We start from the raw sequence: 16,710 nt of genomic DNA on the forward strand, positions 1-16,710 counted from the left end.
GCCCTCCCCATCATACAAAATGAACGCTCCCTAAAGTCCACTCGTTCTATGACTTTGCGGTGCATTTTGACTAGCAGTCATGAAAAACAGTTTGCGGAATCATTTTGCTTGTTTACGCGAGCAAGAGCACCGTATTTTCAGTCTCAGGCTGTCGGTATTGTGTATGACCGTACCTTGTCCATGAAAGGAACTTTTTACCACCATGGGTACATCTCAGATATGACGTAATCGATATAATCATGAACGTGTGCCGTGGCGGAACGAGTGTTTTTGACGTCACAAAACGATGAAGAATGTGGAACGACGCGACGTTCGATAGGCACACACCTGTACCACACAATCGACCACAGAAGTCGCACAACGCTTTATACCTTGTCGTTGCATGATGTGAATAGCACTCTCACCGCGTCGTCTTCATTTTACAAAAAAAAACTTCTCTCAGAATGTTCAGTGTCAAATCAGCCACCCGACAGCCTGAAAAGCCGATGGAGGATGACAATAATGTTGATGTAGAGATGACGGAAGAGCATGCAGACGATGTTCCAGATCATGGCGACGGCGAAGACATAACCACGTAAGTAACAAACTGTAACAAACTGTCCAAGGGAATAAGGTGTCCGTCCATGATGGATAGATAACAACAGGTATTTCAATATTGATGTGAACACCGATCGGCTATAGGATCTTACATTTAAAGATCCATTAGCTGTAACTTTGGTCATTTTTTTTTATTTTGTTTGTTTCTGTGTATCATCTGCAGTTTCTGGCGTGAATCCCTGAACCATGGAGAAATTCCTAATATTTAGCACATAAATATACCTTATATGCGTATAATGTGTATTGTTATTGTTTAAATTTTGAATTCAGGTCCGGACTAGAATACATTTATCAACAATAACAATGGTCATTTCACATATACAGGCTGTGTTGGCAAGCAAGACACCGGGCATTGGTCATGATGATCGGATTATAGTAATATTCTGTAGTTGATACATTGAAACAGAGTAGTGAAAAATTAGTCAACAGTTACAGCTAATGTCCCTTTAAGGCAATAGCGCTGCATTTAACCAACATTACCTAGGCCAAAGTAATTAAATTCTTTGTTTTGCGTCCACTCAAAATGGGAAAAGGTACGCGTCTAAGCGGCTGAAAAACACACACAAGAAAATTAACACAGTGTAATTTGATTGCAGCAAATAAAAGATTGTAACAAAATTTTTAGTTCAGAAAAGCTAAGCGGTTATATCCAAAAATTCCCTATGTGTGTGTTATTCATGAAAACCTTAAAAATCCTAAGCGGGTGGGGACGCAAAACAAAGAATTTAATACCTTTGGCCCTATCGAAGATAACATAAAAAACCCTCATCTTTTCACTAAATTTTCTAAAAGCAGAGAATCTAAGGTTTATTATGGTAGCAGTTTATAGTTTACTCGAAGAATGAAGAGGGTATATATTTACAATACGTCAATTTTAGTATAAATGATAAAAATCGCGTGTCACGTCACTACTTTATGAAATTTAATATCTTATTCGAGACAATGAATCATATGTCGGGAAAAGCGAACATGTTGTTTCGCATTATCTATTCTCATTAAGTCAGCGGTTGAAAGACCGACATTCAAAAAAGTGATTAAAATCATGATAAGCAAAATTGAAATACTCTTATTCAAAATGTAAGACTGTTTTGCCATACAAAATTGTCCTCTTTGTTATGAAATATTGAAAGAACATAACGTGAAAATTTCATAAAATTTGACTCTGCCATAGTTAATTTTATTTTTAATGTTGAACACGGGAGAAAAAAGAACACAGGAAATCGGATGATTTGCATATATTTACACTTCTTTCTCACCCAAACACGACTGCTTGTCATGCTAAAAGAGAAACCAAACAAATATTTTAATCTTGAGTTAACAAATTCATGAAAATTGAATGAGTCTTTGCAAATTTACACAAGAGAGTTTGAACAAAATATGTTGTGTTATGCGCACCTTAGAGTGCACGAATAGGGAACAATGCAGATAAAATCGCTTTTAATACCCTTGGTCAATTAAAGATAGGCATCTATGATTTATATTGGTGTGTGGACGAACAATTTACTGGGTTTTTTTTTCGGGATACCATCAAATACTTTGATGATTTTGAAAGAAACTGTCAAATTTGGAAGTAGAAAATTACATGTACGAGAAATTGTTATAAAAAAAACTTTTAAAGTTGTAGTGTTTTTACCGGCTTTTATGTTTCCAGTATTTAGCATCTGTTATTCTTGTTTGTCGCGTTGTATGGGCATCTGAAACCCCAGAGATGACCAAACATCTATACTGTGACGCTATTAAAGACACTGCCACGTAACATTGCTATTATCCCAACAGAACACTGGTCCGCAAATACGGCCACCATTGTCTGAGGACCGGTGAATATGAACACTTCTCTGAAGATGCCACCTGTGATAGCCCTGACAACGACAGCGACTCAGAGGAGCAGCAGTTTGTGTATGACGTCATCAAAGTTGAAGCGACCGAGAAATGAATTGCTGTCGGTGAAATCTCTTAAAATGTAGACTTTGAAGACAGATTCGGAGTTATCACAACTTCTTAAAACTTCAAATTGTACTTATTATCAGTTTTATAATTCATTCTGTGTAGCAAATTACGTTGAAGAGATAAGCTTATTGAGACAAACTATAATGATATTATTCCATTGTTCTTCTTCAAATTGACTACAGAATAAAATTGTGCGAGGCGCCATCATCACTACTGTCTCCCATCTGTCTTGTGTCCAAATTGACAAGGCTTTACCCTTGAAGAATTGTTACCTATGAATTTTGACTGTTATTTACTACAGAATGGGTGTTCGTCCTTGATTTATAATATTTGCGACACTAGAAGAACAGAGAACAACAATCTTTGTGCAGTAGTGATGTTGAAAACCAGAACAAAGGAAATTGTGCTACTGTAACCGGAATTTTATTAATAATTTAGTCAATACTAATTTATAACTATCACACATGTTAGATATTAAAAAAAAATTAACCATGCAATAATACAGCAGTACCTTTGACAAATCTATCGTGTCGGAAGCAATTGTTTCCTCAGTTTTTGTGCTTTATCTAGCCAAGTGCAAACTGACGTGTACAGACCCTGTACGACAAGAAATATAATTTCTCGCGGTTCGATTGTATACAGAGAAATTGATGTCTTCACGTTACGTAAATTTGGCACGTGGCATTAATGATTTATGCGTGGGTGGGCTATAAGTTGGAAGTTTGGAATTATGTATTCAGTCTAGCCAGGCACTTCAGCAGCCTACAGACGGGTTCGTCCAAGTTATCTTCAAAAAACAAAGATGTTGTTGTGTTTTCGTATTGAGGGAATGAACGAAAGTGGTGAAGTCCGACACCACCCCGTGGTCCTGTGTTATGCACTGTTTTCGGACACAGGTTTCCAGAGAATTTCCCTTATAAGATATCTAAGGTTTTTTACTTCTGGTTTTTCCTGGACGGCATGCACAGGTGACGCGGGTAGGCCTACTACATTTCATTTGCGTCCGCCACGCCATTTAATAGCTCCCGCACACAGTTATAGTGTACTGTATAATTTACTCTACTTGTCTGTAATAAAGCTGCCCCTCTGGCTGATCCATCATTAATGAATGAATGGAGTGGAACGTAATTCATTTATAAGAATGAGAGTATAGAGAAGACCATACTGTATACACCCCTTTACGGTTCTGTTCACGTTTATTTTAATGACGTCATTATTTGTATACCTATCACGATGAAAAACGGAACGAGACAAACCACTTTTATTTACATAATCCAATTGCCAATGTAATCCCGTACGCCATCTCTGGAGATAACGTAGATCGAAGAGAGCTAACTGATAGAGTGAGTGTACACGTAGACTCTCACAGCCCCTCGTCCGCTACGCAGCTCTATCCTCCACCATATGGTGAGGCACCCTCAACGGTCTTTCCAGCAAGCGAGGCTCACCGCAGGCTCACCGAGCCAGCCGGGTTTATAGCGTAGCTTGGCTCGGCTCACCATCTGAGGGCGGTATTATGGTCAGAATTCAGCAGACGTGGGGCGGTGAGAGAGTCTACGGGAACTCTGGTTCCTTGTTTGTTTGTGTATTACTATGTATTATTATTCCCATGAATGAAGAACCAAAAAAGAGTTGTATTTGTATTCATGTTTGTCAATAAAGAACGGTGTTTGTTTGTGTTTTTTGTTTGTTTGTTTACAAGTATAATCTATAAATGTTATTTTAAAAAGTTTCTTATACAATCTAACATTATGAAATAAAGTATACCCCGCCTTTGCGATGAGAAGAAAGCTCTTACATGTATTATGTGTCCACGTGCAACACTCTTTCTGAATACTCACCTATACCAGCGGCGGGAAACTCAGTCCCGCAATGGATACAGGTGGTACGGTCTCGGGAAGTATTTCAACTTATTTATTGATCACTTCCTTTCAAATTGGATCAAGATTTACACATTCAAAGTTTTTTGCTAATATCATCACCGAGAACGTGCGATATACACATCTGTGTAGACATGGTTCTACAGTTTCAATGCTTTCGTCAATCAGCAAATCTTTTCAGCACGTGATTGTTTGTGCAATCGTATAAAAAACAAATATTCGATTCACCAACTCACAATAACATGGCATGGATTTTAATTTACATGTAAGATTAAATACCATTCTATATAAACCAATCTCTTGAAATATAATAATAATAATAATTTATTGTTGAAAGACCACTACACACCTTGTCTCAGTGGTCTGTACATTACAGAAAATTACTGGAAGAACTAAAAAAATACGAAGAAATACAAAATAACTCAGAGGAAACAAGCAAGCTTAACATCTAGACTAAAGGATCCCACCTAAAAACAGCAAAGAAAGTATTTTTAAAAAATTTCACTAAAAATGATAAAAAATAAATAAACTATAAAAAATGCAGGTTAAAATTATATCCAAGTCAACAGTAGCATTGACGAAAAATAATGGTTTTAAGCGAATTTCTTTATCATCCGAAGTTCGGGCGGCAAACTATTCCACAGTTTAGGGGCATACACGCTAAAAGCTCTGTCACCATATATGTTCTAGAAAGTTGTTTCCCGTGATCTTTGACAGAAAAGGGATTCAATCTTACCGACACCCCTTCTCGTATTATGTACTGGGCTATCAATTGTTACTGGAACCAATTCATCTTGATGGACAATTTTAAAAACCAAACAAAGAATTTTAAAACAGATTCGTTCTTCTACTGGAAGCCAATGTAACTCCTTGAGTATAGATGTCATGTCAATGTGACGGCCCATCTTCCGTCCAGTTACCAAACGAGCAGCAGAGTTCTGAATGTGTTGAAGCTTGCTCAATTTATATGCAGGTAGGCCAAAAAGTAGACTGTTACAATAATCTAACTTCGATGTGACAAAAGCGTGAACCACTGGACTGGTCTAACAATTTTCTAATTTTACTTATCCGCCAAAGTGAATGAGATGCCACCCTACAAACATAGCGAATATGCTCGTCCATGAGACCGAACGAGTCAAGCATTACGCCAAGGTCACGTACAACAGTGGATGGCGAAATCGTGGCCTCACCTATTCGTTCATTCATAGAACCAAATTGTGAACCAACCGTACAATTTCGGATTGTAAACCAGACAACCTCTGTCTTCCCGTCATTAAGTGCCAACTTATTGGACATCATCCAATTACGAATTTCATCGACGTATGCCTCTATACGCTGAACAATAGTGGAGCTGGTAAGGATGTTACAAGCAATGTACAATCCAGAATCATCAAATATGGTGACTTTCTTGCAGGAATTTCCAAGAAAGGGCAGGTCGTCAGCGTACACGTATATACAGATTTTAGGACTTTGACTGGCCTTTGATCAAAGCCGGGGATCATTCGGTTTCTCGTCTACAAACTGAAGCACCATGCTTTCTCAGGTGTACCGTATTTTCTAGTACTGGACTCGTATATCAGTGAGTTTAAACAATTGTTGATGATCCTGACAAGCATGTAATGATGTAGTTATCTAAAGAGAAAGAAAACTGCCGAGTCAGCATTTTTACGATTATATAATTGTACTGAAAGGAGCAGCCATGGTAGTCTATCTTTAAATCTAACAATAAAAATAACGATGACGATAAAGTTTGAATATAAAGACAAAGAGTAACATCGTATAGCCTAAGCTTAGGAATTGTGTCTATCTAATAAGTGCGCAGACGGATAAGCTTACCGTTTACAATTTGCCAGGTTGACAGGTAAATTTATGACGCACCTGCTTTTTTCGCTTTCCTGTTTTAACTTCTCTCAGCCTCCATTTAATGATATTTGGCGGTTCTTCCCTCGAATTGACCGTTTAAAGATTTCAATAAGTTCAAAGAGGACGTTCGTAGTCACACCGCAATTTTTGCTCTGCATCAAGTTAAACTTGCTCATATATTGTATAGTACAGTCTATTTGTGTTACTTGTATTTGTTTTCTTTATCGTTATTATTTTATGCTTCTTCAGAAAAGAATGTAATAGCAGTGTGTGGTCAAGTGATTAAAGGTTTGATAATTTTTTATCGTTCTTTCTTTGAAATATTTACAGACACCATCAAAAGGAAAATTTGATTGTGGTTCGTGGTCTCGCTTGCTCTCGGATCACACGAGACTTCGTCAGCAGGGTCAAAGTTTACTTTTCGCTTTCCATCTGCAACATCTTGAATCTCTGACACAGGCTACAACCCGTTGTCAGTTCTGTGGTATTATTGTCACTGCTCTTGACTCTGTATCTCGAGGTAGCGATCAGTTGGTACAAGCAAACACATTTCAAAACGGTAGGTAAAGCTATTTAGTATATTCCCGATTAATTTTAGAATAATTGTCAAAAGCAAATAACGAAGACTAGAATAGTAGATACGTAGAATCCCATGGCGATAGCGCGAACCTTGTTTCACAGTGCTTGTAATGGATAACCCTTTATAGTGTACACATGAAGGCTTGGTACTCATTCTACGGGATCTTAAGTACTAGAAATGTCTTCCCTCTTTTCGTCAATGAATGCAGGGCTATCGACCCCAAAGGTGCCCCGAATGTTGAGTGTTCACATAACAGTCGTTTTTGCACTCTCAACACTCCGAGCGCTAGCGCCCTGCGTACGATGTTGTGTTCAAGGCGTTATTTGTACGCCTGTGGCGGGAGGCGCTTGGCCGTATCCGTATCAGGCCGGAAACACACAGCATCGCATCTATTTTTTTACATCCATGATCGCACGCAGGGCTCTCCTAGCGCCAGTTGAGCGACTTGCTGCACGGTGAACAGTAGAGCGGTTTTTGCCGTCCAACCAACAACCCAACTGCAGCACGGCCATACATATGCATTCTGACTGAGCACTAGATTATTGGCGTAGCTTCCGCAAAGGCAAAGCCGAGAGCACAACACTTTTCGCGATCCCTGGGATCGCCTTTGTTCTAGTCTATGAATAAGAGGATTATGAAGGTGTGATAGCCTTTTATTTTCCATTGAAATCGTAATCTGGTGGGTAAATTTTCTGATAAGACAATCTGGCGTCAACAAAGGCCTATTCAAGGCTAACGACAAGCCAAGGGTTGCAAAATAAAAAAAATCTGTGTGTTCAATATTAGGAACGAAAACATTGAATCTATGAAAATAAGAATGGCTTTGACTATAAACAGCTAAATTCATAAACACAAAAATAACTTAGAACATAGAAGTTCTGAATATAAACGTCAAAATTATAGCATGCTTTTTATGAACATAAACATGAAATTTTAGAATACAAACATCCAAATTTGGAACACATTTGTGTTTTGAAGTTTGCAACTCATTGCTTGCCATAAAGGGGCACCCTACCTTGTTTTGCTTCATGACCATTGTAAATATACCATGGAGAAAACTGTTGGGGAAGATGGGAGACACTTGGTCTGAATGACGATGGTGGTTGGGGCTAAAACATGTATAAATTTCAGGACGGAAAATACCTGCTAAGTAAACTTTACTCAGTGAAAGCATGGAGTTAGAAGTCTCTCCCTCAACGCTACATGGTGCTGGCAACTAAAGCTCATTCCGCAGCTGGGATAGTTCCACTAGCACATGTGGTTGAACCATCCAGTTTGCAGTATAATAGTTGAACAGATCACTGTGGTACTTATACACAGTCTAACAGTAACAGATCACTATGGCACTTTTATATCCAGGGACAAGCCAATAGATATGTACAGTTACTTTGTATCTTGGGTTCCCAGACACTTCGCACCAAAACCACTTCGCACCATACCATCTCGTCCCATACCATTTCGCACCAAACCACTTCGCACCAAAACACCTTGTACCAAAACCTCTTCGCCCCAAAAATCACTACGCCCAAAACCATTGCGCCCAAAAACAATGCCACTTTACTCTCCAATTTATCGCTAACCGTTAAAAGCTGAAAATAACCGACCACTGCCAGTGAAGTTTTAATCACCTTTCTATCATCCCAGGACTGAAATCTTGAAATTGTACACATTTCGAGAAAATGACATTGCATCGTGCAATACCGCGCACGGCACCTGAAATGTACCATTTAGTAGTTTTGCGTGTTTCTTTTTTTTTCTAATATACCGTATGGTTTTATGGAAGAATAAATGATTCGTGGTAGCCAAGTTGTAGGTGAAAACAACGTTATGATACATCGTGGCATCGATGTTTTAGCCTGTGTAAGGACGAGTTGACGGAACTATACTTTAGTGAAGTGGTTTTAGTACGAGGTGGTACTTGGGGCGAAGTGGCGTTGGACGAGGTAGTACTTGGGACGAGGTGGTTTTGGTGCGAAATGGTTTTGGGACGAAGTTGTGTGGGGCGAACTGGTTTTGGTGCGAAGTGTCTGGACCTTGTATCTGGTCATAGGGCCTTCATCATTTGGTTTGGTCAGTCAATATTGTGACTCACTGATAATTATTAATTGTAAGTAATAGTTAAGCAATCATGTACCCCCTCATCTTAGGCACACACCTAAGCTGAGTTACCACTGCATGCATGCTGACTGGCCCTCGCATAAATTTGTCATCCGCTTCCATTTTGTTAGATTCTCATTGGATAAATTGTGTTGTACGTATGATATGATGATGCATTTGAGTTCAGTGATGAACAGGACACAACTCTGCTTCCTATTGTTCACTCCGTTTATACAATCCTAGACATCAGCTTACCTGGACCCTTGCACCTATCGTACTACACATTATCAATGGGAGTATTAGTGAAGAAAGATCAGGAAAAGCATCTCAGTACAGTGTGGTTCTTTTGTTTTATTTTACTGTATTTAACGCTTCATTCGTTTAGGGCTTAATTTGCTTAAATTGACTGTTCAAATGTCAGGGCTGGTATGCTGTTGACCCACTGAAATATTGCCCAAATATTTTTTTTGGTGGTGTTTGTCATTTAGTTAAGGTGATCTGTGCCTAAGTTTTGTCTTGGCCAAGTTGTCTTGATACTTCTAACTACTATAATTCCATTTGTAACTTGTCTCTTATGTAGGAAAGATGCTAAAGAAACTATATTTTGCCTTCTTTTGCCTTGTAGATCCCGGAAGAAATTGATCCAGTTCTGATTGAAACTTAAAATAGCGCAAAATGTCTGGTGTAAACATGGCAGTCACCGGAGGAAAGGCAGATCCCGCCATGAACTTTCTCCCCAAAGGAATGCAGAATATGCCACCGGTGTTTCTGGAATTGGCTGCCAAAGACTGTTTTGATATGTTCCTTTTAGAGCTGTACAAGTGTAAGCTCTGCAGCGGATATACGAGCCTGGTGAGAAACAGCCTAATGGAACACTTCAGAACTGAACACTGCAGTGAATGGGAGAATGCTGTCAAAAGTTGTGCGGGGAAGACAAGTGATAACTCACAGAACCATGGTGTGGCCGTCATGTCCCAGTGTAGCACTGCTGGTATAGTGGTTGGGTCTTTGAACACTGTGGGTGCATCACTCACTGGGCAAGTTAATCAAAGAACAGATGGGCTCTCTCAAGAATTAAACAAGGGTCAAGTAAGTGTGCCAGTCTCATCTCACCTCATGGACTGTAAGGGTGATAAACAAGAGAAAATCACGGATGATGTCACCTTGTCCAAAAATGACTGTGACACACACAAAAGAGAGGTTGGAGATTGTGATGATGGCTCCGATGATGGTGGGGATGATGGTGCCGATGGATCTAGTACCAGTAGTGATGTGGCTCCCCAACTCAAAGACAATCTACAGCCGGAAAGAGGGCAGATCCCAGCTGTGGCTGGTGTTGAAATCAAGAAACAGGGATCTGGAAGTCAACAGGCGAGTGATGCTGTCAAGGAAGGAAAAGAAACTGGCATAGCAGTTGAAACTACTGGTAGTAGAATAGATCAACAACCTAGAACACTGACAGTCGGAGATACACTGTCAAGACAGATGAAAATTGGAGTACACTCAAAATACGCCTGTCAAGCTTGCGGTATAAATTTCAGCCGCAGTCATGAGATTGCTATACACATGGATACACTTCACCGTCCTAAAAATAAGAAATTTGAATGCCCACTCTGTAAGAAGCGTATGACTTGGAAATCACTCATTTATCACCAAACTAAAAAAGTTTGTTCAAAGGGACCCAAGATAAAGGCAACACACGCATGTCACATTTGCCAAAAAGTGTTCCATGATGCTACAGCTCTGAGGTATCACGGATATTCGCACGACAAAACCGGTCAGTTTGTGTGCAAAGTCTGTGGCAAACGGTTCAGGCATCCCAAGTCTTTAAAGCAGCATTCTGTAGCTCACAACGATGATGCTGAGATACTGCAATGTGACCTGTGCGACTACAGGACTAAGTACAAGAGTTTCCTTTCAAATCATCGTAGGTATAAACACAAAGCCGGAGTCTTCACATGGTACGGTTGTGAGCTGTGCGATTTTAAGACAACGTACAAAGCCAGTTTGCAGAAACACCTAGAAATAACCCATGTGGCTGACAAGAATTACATTTGCGAGAAATGCGGACGTGCGTACAAGTCTCAAAACAGTCTGACAACGCACATGGCAAACCATGATAACAAGGAGTTTAAATGCACTCAGTGTCCCTACGTCGGGCTTACCAAGGCCAGGCTGAAAGATCACAGCAAACTGCATCTGCCAGTTGAAAGCAGGAAATATGCCTGTCCACACTGCCATTGGCGAGGATTTGCCAGTAGTGCGCTACGTATTCATATGCTCAAACACACTGGAGAAAAGCCATTCAGGTGTGAGATGTGTGACCGTGGCTACGTGACAAACTTCGGTCTAAAGAAGCATGTACGCAAGCAGCATGCAGAAGGCTTAGTTCCAGTCACTTTGCCGAGTGGAGGAGCAGTGTGGTCAGTTAGCACGATTCCATCCAATGAAGAGAATGTGATCACTTCCTGAGAATGTCAATTTTTCAAGCTCAAAGATTAGTAAGGTGCCCCTCAGTATAGAACTACGAAAACAATTGCGTCTTTTTAGGGTGGCATACACTAGATATGTCAAGCAACTAGACTTATAGAATTAAATTTATTTGAAAATTATCCAGTTTTGGCAAGAATTCCTCAACCTTGCTTTATTTAATATGTGGGGGATCATGTTGATAGAATAACTGCAAGTACTGTAAAGATCTGAATCCTGTCTTTTAAACAGGGTCTGGTGATCATGATAGCAAATGGCAATGCCAGCGTCTTCTAAGAAGAAGTATGTTTCAAAAGCAGAGAACAAATTCCTGTACAGAATCAAGCCTCTTTACTCAATATTTCTCATGCTATATTAGTCCCCACGGACACCGTCCGGGGGACTTATAGGTTTGGTCATGTCCGTGCGTGCGTCCGTGCGTGCGTGTGTGCGTGCGTCCGTCCGTTCACACAGATATCTCAGAGATGCAAGAAGCGATTTCATTCAAACTTGGTACAAGGATTACTTCATATGTCATACAGATGCACGTCGATTTGTTTTGGGATACGATCCAATATGGCCGCCAGGCGGCCATTTTATTACGATTTTTTCATGTACAGAGCCATAACTCAGACATGTTTCAACCAATTTTATTCAAAGTTGGTACAAGGACATTGACCAATGTCATAGATATGCACGTCAATTTTCTTTGTGATACGATCCAATATGGCCGCCAGGCGGCCATTTTATTACGATTTTTTCATGTACAGAGCCATAACTCAGACATGTTTCAACTGATTTTATTCAAAGTTGGTACAAGGACATTGACCAATGTCATAGATATGCACGTCAATTTTTTTTGTGATACGATCCAATATGGCTGCCAGGCGGCCATTTTATTATGATTTTTTCATGTACAGAGCCACAACTCAGACATGTTTCAACCGATTTTATTCAACATTGCTACAAGGACATTGACCAATTTCATAGATATGCACGTCGATTTGTTTTGTGATACAATCCAATATGGCCGCTAGGCGGCATTTTATTACAATTTTTTCATATACAGAGGCATAACTCAGGCATATCTCAACCGATTTTATTCAAAGTTGGTACAAGGACATTGACCAATGTCATAGATATGAGCACGTCAATTTGTTTTGTGATACGATCCAATATGGCTGCTGTGTGGTCATTTTGTTACGATTTTTTCATATACAGAGGCATAACTTAGGCATATCTCAACTGATTTTATTCAAAGTTGGTACAAGGACATTGACCTATGTCATACATATGTACGTTGATTTTTATCACAACTGGAAGTTGTGATATAGAGGTGGTTTCAACCGGTGTTTGATGTCGTCCATTTCCGTAAACGACAAAAAGTCAAAAACTGCTGAACAGACTGCGTTGATATTTGATACCGATACATAGACTGGTTCCAAGGTTCCAATTCCGAAAAATGGAGCCAAACGGAGTGCCAGTTAGATAGTTTTGGGAAATTTCTAACCCCCCTTTTTATCTAATTGATTTTAGGGGTCTTTCATATATGTAGTTTCGGAATGTACACCAATCCTGCATTGTGGACTGTTTTATGAGTTGTTGAACAGAAATGAGGTTTTGATGAATGTTAGAAATATGCAGGATGGCTGATTCGAAGTATAAGAGATTTCTATGGTCTTTTGGGCATCAAAAGCATTAAAAAAAACATATTTCATAGTTTAGATTCTCACTTTTGAGATGACCCTAGGCATTTGTTAAGTAAACATCCTTGAGTCAATATACAGACTTTGACATTCCAGAGATTAAGTATCCACAACCTCACATGTTACAGTCTTTCACTACAATGGTATGGCCCAAACCCATTGTTATCAATGGAGAGTGTGGACCTGTCTACAGGAAATTGGGGTGAACAGGTTAGACAATGACGTTACAAGTTGTAGGTTAGTTATCAAGGTAGCACCAGCATAGAGTCCTGAGCGTCGTCCATGTGTTCTCACAGCAAATTACAGGGAAAAAAATTATTTGAGAAGTTTCTCTCCTTTAAATAGAAGTATATTACAATTTAAACCTGTCATGGATAGATTGCTCTCAAATGATCTGAAACACAGTTATTGCCCATTAGCAACAAATCTATAGCAAGATTTATGTAAAGTTCATTAGAACTTACACAAGGTATTAGACAAAAGGTGACCATGACTTTGCTACTTTTCAACATTTATTTCAATCAGATTTCCCCAGCTTAGTGTATAATTTTGTAATCTTAATTACTGTCAACTTAGCTTTACATACTTATTCATACCTCATTATTCTTACACTACTGTTATACCTTACAACCACAAAATTTCAAGAGATGCATATACATGTATGATTGTCACTTAACAAACAATTTACAAATATGTCTTCTGCTTTTTCTCCATATACATATACATGTCTCTTTTCTCATAAAAATGAGCTTAAAATCGCAATGTGAAAAATAGTCTTTCAGCTATATGTTGCTCATTGACTTCGTGGTCTGTCTAATTCACAGTGAGTGTGGTTGTTGATAAATGCCGATAATACTAGGCGGTCATAATGTCCAAGCGCCATTGGCGGTATTTTTAACATAATGACCATAGGTCACTATCACATCTGGAAGTTGTGATATAGGGTTAGCTTCAACCGGTGGTGGACAGTGTCCATTTTCCGTAAACGACAAAAAGTCAAAAACCGCTGAACAGACTGCATTGATATTTGGTAGAGATATTCAGACTAATTCCAGGTTCCGATTCCGAAAATGGAGCCAAACGGAGCAGCAGTTAGATAGTTTTGGGAAATTTCTAACCCCCCTTTAACTAATGATTTTAGGGGTCTTTCATATATGTAGTTTTGGAATGTACAACAATCCTGCATTGTGGACTATTTAATGAGTTGTGGAACAGAAATGAGGTTTTGATGAATGTTACAAATATGCAGGATGGCTGATTCAAAGTATCAGAGATTTTCATGCGCTTTTGGTAATAAAATTGATATAAAACAACATATTTAATGTTTTAGATCTCTCACATTTGTTATGACCCTTAACATTACAGACCTGATGACATAACCCGCTGCTGGACCTGTTTACTGGCGCATTGATTTAAAGACAAAGATCATTTTATTTTGTAATAAGGACGTGTGATTTCGTAAACATAGTCTATAGCCTGGAATGTGATTTTTGCGAATATTGCTTACCCCACTGACAAACAGTGTGGTTTGAAAATGGCTGGAATTCGCTACTTCGGGACTTTGTTTTCTGTGTGCATTTACTGACAAACTCCAAATCCGCAGCACCTACCCATTCAGTATTTCATGTACAGGTGTACCCAGAGATAGAGTAGTTTCACAATGTGCCAGTTGTGATCAAGTGCCATTGGCGCTATTTTTTATGTGATACGATCCAATATGGTTGCTAGGCAGCCATTTTATTACGATGTTTTCATGTACAGAGCCATAACTCAGACATATTTCCACCAGTATCATTCAAAGTTGACATTGACCTATTTCATACATATGCTCGTCAATTTGTTTCACGTCATGTAGCAGTAACATGTCAATTATTGAAGTTTCGTAAGTAGACTGATATGTCAAGAAATATGTACTGCATCAAATTCATGAAACTTTATACAGATGTTAACCGATGTTAAGCTCACATTGCTTTAACATTGAAAAAGACATTTATCAGTGTCATTTTAATTAATTTGTAATTGCATAAGTAATGAACTTTCCTAATTAGGGTGATATAGCCACAAATTAATACAACGTCAAATGTGATGAAACTTTATACAGATGTTGATCTCATAGTATTGTAAATACTGCATCAAACTTTATGAAATATGGTACCAGTGATAATCTGTTAAGTGTTAGAATTGTATGCAAAAATGTTTTGCAACATCCTGTTGATTAATTCCTAGTTGACTCATTTTATGAACTTTAGGATGGTGGCCTACATTGGTTTTATGTTTTCATCACCATGGAACTCATTCTTGGCCATTGAGCGCCATCTGTATCAAAGTATTTTTATCACAGACCTAATTAATGAAGAGGACTCTATCCTCTCTGAGGACATGTAATCAAAGTACCCATTATTAACAAGTGGGGACTGTGTCATCAACGATGACTTGTTGAATCATGAATTCTTAAAGGTATACTGTCACCTGTTCTAATTTTGCCACAGTTACCATGGAAAGAGGAAATCTAACCAATCACAGATTTTAAGCGGGTGGCTGCTTTTTAAAAACAGCGCCCTCACATGGGCATTTTGAATACAAAGGAACGCCCCCTTTGACCATATATGGGCACATTCAGATTACAGGTGACTGTATACCTTTAAAAGTTAGACTTTTCAACAGGGTCAGTACACGGTCCCTCTATGGACCGTGGTCAGGGTAGTGATAGTAGAGCTTTTGTGTAGGTCGGGAATATTCATGATTTGAGAACCTCCAATCAACTTTCTGCTGTCAAGGGGAACCCCAGTAACATTTACCGAATTACTTCTGCCCTTTAACACAAACATTGATAGTAGTGGACATTTCTTGAGAAGAAAATTACAGGCAACCAAGATTCCATGAGAAGGGACAAAGGCACAACTTATCTGTGGTAACATCTTGGACATCATCCTAGCAAGTTGTAGTTCAGGACTACCAGACTGAATGTACTTGAAGTTGAGAGTAGGATCAATGTTTGATGAACTTACAAATTAAGACTTTTCCCACAAGCTTTATCTGATTTGACATCGACAGCCTGAATCTAGATGTTAATTTTTGAATAACCAAAGTTACACAAGTTATTGGCTGGCTGTTTTGAAATTTAATATCATGTTCACTTCTTTGAGATCTTATGGGGTTAAGTGAGACTTTCCACAAAATATGTTCCCATCAAAAGCAGACCAAGTCCTTAGAAACTCTTGTTCTTTTACATGTAGCTCTAACCTTTGTTATTAATGAAACCATGGATGTGCTCCACAGGTTTGATTTCTGAAAAAGAAAATGTAGCCTCGTTTTTATGAAGATGCTGTTTTAATAAAGGACATTAAAGAACAAATATCACTGCATATGCAGCCAATGGTATTGCTTTGTGTGGGTCAAGACTTCTTCATTTAAAAGCTTTACATTTACATGTTACCTGATCAGCCATTATTGTATATTGTAGTTTTAATCCAGAAATGATGTGACATAAATCTTTCCATGTGTGTGTTCCAACATATCAAATGAAGAAGCATGATTTGCATTTAAACAGTTTGTGAGTTTCTGTGAGTTT

At 38.8% G+C, this 16,710-nt stretch overlaps 1 protein-coding gene across 2 annotated transcripts; it reads left to right on the forward strand.

Moving 5' to 3' along the window:
- The first annotated feature begins 6,684 nt into the window (after nucleotides 1-6,684).
- LOC139121459 (putative zinc finger protein 66) lies at nucleotides 6,685-16,494 on the forward strand. 2 transcript variants are annotated; one of them, XR_011549280.1, is made up of 3 exons: nucleotides 6,685-6,846; nucleotides 9,590-11,805; nucleotides 15,573-16,494. XR_011549280.1 is itself a non-coding variant. In XM_070686354.1 (2 exons), exon 2 carries the CDS (start codon nucleotides 9,640-9,642, stop codon nucleotides 11,434-11,436), a length of 1,797 nt encoding a protein of 598 aa, XP_070542455.1. In that variant the 5' UTR covers nucleotides 6,700-6,846; nucleotides 9,590-9,639; the 3' UTR covers nucleotides 11,437-16,494. The 2 variants fall into 2 exon arrangements, 1 of the variants encoding a protein (XP_070542455.1); XM_070686354.1 differs by having other exon boundaries at nucleotides 6,700-6,846; nucleotides 9,590-16,494.
- The last annotated feature ends 216 nt before the right edge of the window (nucleotides 16,495-16,710 follow it).

The sequence above is a fragment of the Ptychodera flava genome, chromosome 21 (genome assembly GCF_041260155.1).
Source record: "Ptychodera flava strain L36383 chromosome 21, AS_Pfla_20210202, whole genome shotgun sequence".
NCBI classification, from domain to species: Eukaryota; Metazoa; Hemichordata; class Enteropneusta; family Ptychoderidae; genus Ptychodera; species Ptychodera flava.

Coding starts and splice junctions, on each gene's coding strand:
- LOC139121459 (XM_070686354.1), top strand. CDS start 9,640: ATGTCTGGTGTAAACATGGCAGTCACCGGAGGAAAGGCAGATCCCGCC.